Below are 6,000 nucleotides of genomic sequence, written 5' to 3'. Positions count from 1 at the left end.
TGTGTTCGAATAACTCCTCTGGAAGTATTATTCTATGAAATGCTTAACTGTGTCTTCTCGCTTTTTTGTACCATAAGCAAATTTTAACCATAAGCAAAGGAATTAAGTTCTCATGGACCAACTGAAAAACAAGGGATCATCGTCGCAAATTCATTTTCCTTTTTGGTCATCCATCTAGAGGTATTTTACAGCTTAAGATTCAAGGTCATAATAATCATGATTTTCAGCACCTGATTAAGCTCAACAAACCAATGATGGCGGTGAATCCCCTTTTTACGGAGTAAAGTTTCTGCTGAAATTCGACGACGTTAAAAGACCACTTTAGACTAAACACTCTGAAAGAAAAATTTAGCGAACTCGTTTTGAAGACTTGAAAAATCCTATATATTTCTTAATCAAGACGCAAAAATACTTCAACTTGTAAAAAATTCGCTTATATAGAGGCACGTTTCATTAATATTTTTTTCGTTATAAATTCACTTGTGTTCTGAACTGCTAAATTCTTTGGAGGCCTAGGTGGCGAAGATCCCCATAACGTTACTGTGTCGATGCCGAAAGTTAATTTTGATAATAAACTACCCTCTCTTTGGATGTTTCTTTGTTTCCACCGCAAAAATCTGAATGGCTTCTTCTTTGATTTTGGGGTGTTCTGGATCCTTTGATTTCGCAGTGAAGGCCTCGGAGATGGCATAACAATTTCTGTAATAGTTAAGATTGGTCAGTTGTCTGAAATGATAAAATCGTAAAGAAAACTATAAAATAAGCAAAAAAAATCATGAGAGCTGCTTGCAGAGATTGTTTGAAGAGGAAGATATCTACAAAGCTGATTGCGTCATTAAAATCTTTTTAAACTTCTCAGCGAAAATACCGCAAAATATGGAACGATAGAGTTTTTAAAATAATTTAAATAGATAAAGTGTATTATTTTATCTCTCCATGGCAACGCTAACTGGCTAGAGACCAGTTTCTCTCCCATGCCTTATCCCTCCATGGGATCGCAACAGGGAACGGATGATAAAAAAAAAGAACAAAAGGGGTTCATTCTACAAAAATTTAGATGTGCTAGTGTGTGCCCTATTTTTAGGGCCAATATTAATAAAGCCCAACTTGAAGCCCCTTAACCACAGGGAAACGAAGGGAAATCTCTTCTCTGGTGACAATACAAGAAATAAATGGAATATGTTCTTAATAGTGAATTTATGGTATGAAATATCAAATAGAAAAATAGAATTCAGCCTTTCGCTACCCCACTCAATTTTCTTTCCAATATAATAATCACTGCCGTTGCAATTACGTGTCAGGCCCGTTCTAAAGGGACAAAATGTAGCTTAATTCATATAGCCAATTGTTGATTTCTGTTGATTTCTTCAAGTTTTTTTTTTAAACATGGCTTTATTTGGCATTGTCGCCTAATGTTAATGAAAAATAAACAAGAAAACTAATGCAAATCCAGAAAATCTGCAAACTGTTGTACACAGCATTGAAGTGGCACTTCAGTGAATAAAGTGCAGTAAAATTCTTCATTGTCTAGGCTTTTAAGTCTTGGACTGAGTGAAAAGCTTTCCCTGCTTATTAAGTAGCAAAGAAAACGTGACTGAAATATATCTTGCAATGTCTTCTAAGAGTCTCCGAAAATAGAAACCATTCCAACCAGAATATTTTAAATGGTCTCCAGTTCCTGTTTCATTCTAAGGCCCTTATTTCCTGGTTATTTATTCTTTGATTTTATTCATGACACATGAAATTCTTTGGTGTAACTTAAAAAAGAAGAGATAAAAAACTAAAATACATACGCTGTTTATATTTTTTCTTTTTAATGAAGTCGGTAATAATGCAGTTCATCCTTTTTCCTAAACAAAACGGTATAGTAAACAAATTCTTGCTCTATTACATCGGGAAAAATCCTATTTATTAAATTTTAAGAGTCGCTTCCTTTTTAGCTAAACCACAATCTCATTCGCCAATGCCTAAATAAAGCCCTAGATTATATGTAAAATTTAGCTACTTTTGTTCGTTTGCGTTAGTGTTTTGGCAGTACCCAATTTGAAAATAAACTACCAAATAAGCAAATTATGATATAATATTATATCTGCTACCATATATATATATATAATATATATATATATATATATATATATATATATATATATATATATATATATATATATATATATATATATATATATATATATATATATATATATATATATATATATATATATATATATATATATATATATATATATATATATATATATATATATATATATATATATATATATATATATATATATATATATATATATATATATATATATATATATATATATATATATATATATATATATATATATATATATATATATATATATATATATATATATATATATATATATATATATATATATATATATATATATATATATATATATATATATATATATATATATATATATATATATATATATATATATATATATATATATATATATATATATATATATATATATATATATATATATATATATATATATATATATATATATATATATATATATATATATATATATATATATATGAGTTTGACTCTTTCTCTCAACTGCACTTTTTAAAACAGAAAAATAACTTTAGCGTAAGGAGGGAACAGGCCCTTTCATATATGGATTAATTTCTGTTCATTGTGTTGCGGAGCAACACTACTGCTTTCGTAGTTCTTTTTTTTTTTCACCGTGATCAGCGACCTGTAGCTCCGAAGTGGTAAGAGTTAAAAATTTGAGATTTTTCGGAGGGAAGGGAAACGTGAAACAGAGTAAAAAAGTTCCAGAGAAGTTCGTAAAATTTCTAACAGTTTTCCATAAAAAAAGATAAAACCGTTTTTTTCTTAGAAACTCTGCGTTCGATGTTTGGCGTCAAGTTAAGACGACCCTAGCTTCGGAAATAAACTTGTTAGAAATACAGTTATGCTGAACTCATGTAGAACTTTCATTTGTCTCTTCGAGAACCGGAGCACAAAATCCCGTAGCTCTTACAGATTTCCCGGAAATAATTCCGGAAAAGTCCATCTCGTTCCGATTTTTTTTTGAATTTTCTCAAATTTTCGATTTTGATGTTTCTTATATTTTTATCGAGTAGTGCTATGAAAAGTATGCAAGAAGAAGTGAAGTGTTCTTTATACCAAGTTGCTTCGTTCTCTAAGAAATAATTTCCGAAGTTTCGACGTTCTAGAGGTAACTTCTGTTCTGGACCAGCTAGAATTTTTTTTCCAACGCGGTTCGACAGGTCTCGATCTCCTAACAACTGGAGCTTACAATAGTTTCTCCGAAATAAAATTCCTTCTGTGCGTTTTTCTATTTGGAAGTTTTGTCATGCCCTCGGGGCAATTTAAATTTTTTGGTGAATTTGGTTTGTTTTATATTTTCCTAGCTTAGACCATCAAAAGTTAAGCAGAAAACTATAAGATGTTATTTCCGTATCTCTTTCAGATTTCCCGGAAATAATTCCCGAAATGTGCGTCTCGAAACATAATACTTCGAATTGGCGTCAAGTTAAGACGGCCCTAGTTTCGGAAGTAAACGTTTTAGCGATAAAATAATTATGAACTCATATAGAACTTTTATTGATGTTTCTCGTCTTATTTCTGGACCAGCTAAACATTTTACCAGACTCAGTTTAGTAGGAGCTCGAAATAAAACCATTTCAAAGATGCTTCAAGATAACAATCGAAGCCGCATTAGAAAAATATCCTCTGAAGGACATAATGGAAACTGTTGCTCCGCAACTGTGTCCCGTAGGGCACAGTTGCACGTGTTGCTCCGCAACTCTGCCCTAAGGAACAGGGCACAGCTGCTGCAACACTTCCCGTTGCACAGGCAACGGAGGTCTAGTTTTAGGTTTTGATGTCGCTCCTTGCTTTCAGTTTAAAAAAAAGTTTTTTTTTTTTTGTTTAATTTCTGAAAGTTTTTGAATTAATACATTTTTGGATTTTGGCTCTCCGCACATGAATAATTAAAACGAAATTTGCATATTAATTGTTTTTTGGCTAAATGGCTTTCTCATAGTTTTGATCGGACGATTTTGAGAAAAAGGAGTGAGGGAGGAGGCCCAGTTGCCCTCCAATTTGGTTACTTAAAAGGCAACTGGAACTTATAATTTTTTACGAACGCTTTTATTAGTAAAAAAGATACATAACTTGCGAATTAACTTACGTAACAAACTTCTATATTCGTATGTTTTATTACATATGTGAGGGGGTTGGCCCCCTCGTCAATACCTCGCTCTTTACACTAAGCTTAAATTTTGTCCCAATTCCTTAAGAATGACCCCTGAATCACAAAGGCCGTCGAATAAATAGTTGAAATTACTAAAAATAGTTTAGCGTAAAGAGCGAGGTATTAGGAGGAGGTGAACCTCATAAGCGTAATAATTTCTGTTTGTTTTAAGTTTTAATTCTGCTCCTTACTTTCAGTTGAGAAAACTTTTTCGTATTTATTTTTTCATTGTTTTTCTTTTTAATAATGCTAGAAAATCCTGCGCTTCCTTCATGGAAATTCTCTTCCCCTGATACATTCGTCCATAGAAAGATTCCCCCACGTAACCCCCTCCCCTTAACCCCTCCTCCCCCTAACCAAAACAGTCCCCCTGAAAAAGTATGTATACTTCCCAATAACCATTAGTATGTGTAAACACTGGTCAAAGTGTGTAACTTGCAGTCCCTCCCAAGGGGACTGTGGGGGAGTAAGTCGTCCCAAAAGACATCGTTTTTAGGTTTTCGACTATGCTGAATAAAATGGCCATCTTAGAGTTTTGATTTGGTGACTTTGGGAAAACAATGAGCGTGAAAGGGGGCCTAAGTGCCCTTCAATTTTTTTTGGTCACTTAAAAAGGCACTAAAACTTATAATTTCCTTTAGAATGAGCCCAATCACGACATTCTAGGACCGATGGGTCGTTTTTTTTAATTTAAAGAATCAAATATTTCAATTATGCTCGTGAGTAGTTTGTTTGTCAAGTTGCAGTTGTCTTTAAAATAATTCGTGGTTTACATTAATGGAAAACTAATCACATATTGCAGAGAGACATGTTTTTTCATGTTGCAGATTTTTTTTTCATTCTTTTTTGAAGGAAGTACCTGGAATAATTTAAGACATAGAGCACCCATATTTACAGCTAAACAACAATCGTGAATATGCTGCAGCCAACCTTATATTTACTACCTGAGCTATAAGCAATAAGGCCTTTAAGAAAATATTATAGTCATCGGGAATATTAGGGCTAATGTTGCTCGAATTATCCAAGGTAAAGCAATTGGCGACCCTAAAAACTGCTCCTTAGATGTACTTGCCAAGCTAAGTGAGCCTTGGCCTCGGAATTTTTTCGCCTATATACGATCCAACAATCAGACACTCCTTGCGTAACTATTATAAACAAGGGGAGCTGAGAAACTATTATTACTTTTCTTAGGATTTCAATATCCAGTTTTTGTCCTCAGGAAGCTGTAAGGTCCTTTTCGCTAAAAGTGACCTAGCATAAGAACGCGATGGTCCTGAAAGTCACCACTTAGATGGGCTAACCTAGTATGATAATCCTCATCATTTGAGCTATTCTCCTAGATGTTCATGTGATATCAGGCTTTATCGGGTAGCCATCATCATTTAAGGACCTGGAAACATAATATGCAGAGGCGTAGAACATATATTTCAATCTTTATTCAGTCCACATGTATCACTTCTGTTAAATTCAAATAGTTATTCTTTTTTTTCATTCCTTTTTACATTCAGTTCTCAAGAAGCATAGACTATACATTCCGCGCCGTATTAAATCTTTTTTTAGTAAGTAATTTATTTCACTTTATTGTGAAGAATGCTATAAGGCTGTGGAGTTACTTATTCCAACATTGCTTTTAAATTAGAATCCAATTTCGTCTACTTTTTCCTTGACACATTAAGAAAATGTTGATTACACTCTAGCCAATAAATACACGGTTTCCTGCAGGAAAGTAACA

General features: G+C 32.7%; 1 protein-coding gene across 1 annotated transcript in view; it reads right to left on the bottom strand.

Moving 5' to 3' along the window:
- Positions 1-360: 360 nt before the first annotated feature.
- The window catches only part of LOC136029421 (two pore potassium channel protein sup-9-like), a 185,628-nt gene continuing 179,988 nt past the window's right edge, over positions 361-6,000 (bottom strand). Inside the window, exon 7 of the mRNA XM_065707795.1 lies at positions 361-699. Coding sequence (XP_065563867.1) covers positions 434-699 — 266 coding nt within the window. The 3' untranslated portion in view covers positions 361-433. The remainder of the gene's footprint in view (positions 700-6,000) is intronic.

The sequence above is a fragment of the Artemia franciscana genome, chromosome 7, assembly GCF_032884065.1.
Source record: "Artemia franciscana chromosome 7, ASM3288406v1, whole genome shotgun sequence".
Taxonomy (NCBI): domain Eukaryota; kingdom Metazoa; phylum Arthropoda; class Branchiopoda; order Anostraca; family Artemiidae; genus Artemia; species Artemia franciscana.
This window is presented reverse-complemented; position numbering and strand designations above follow the sequence as displayed.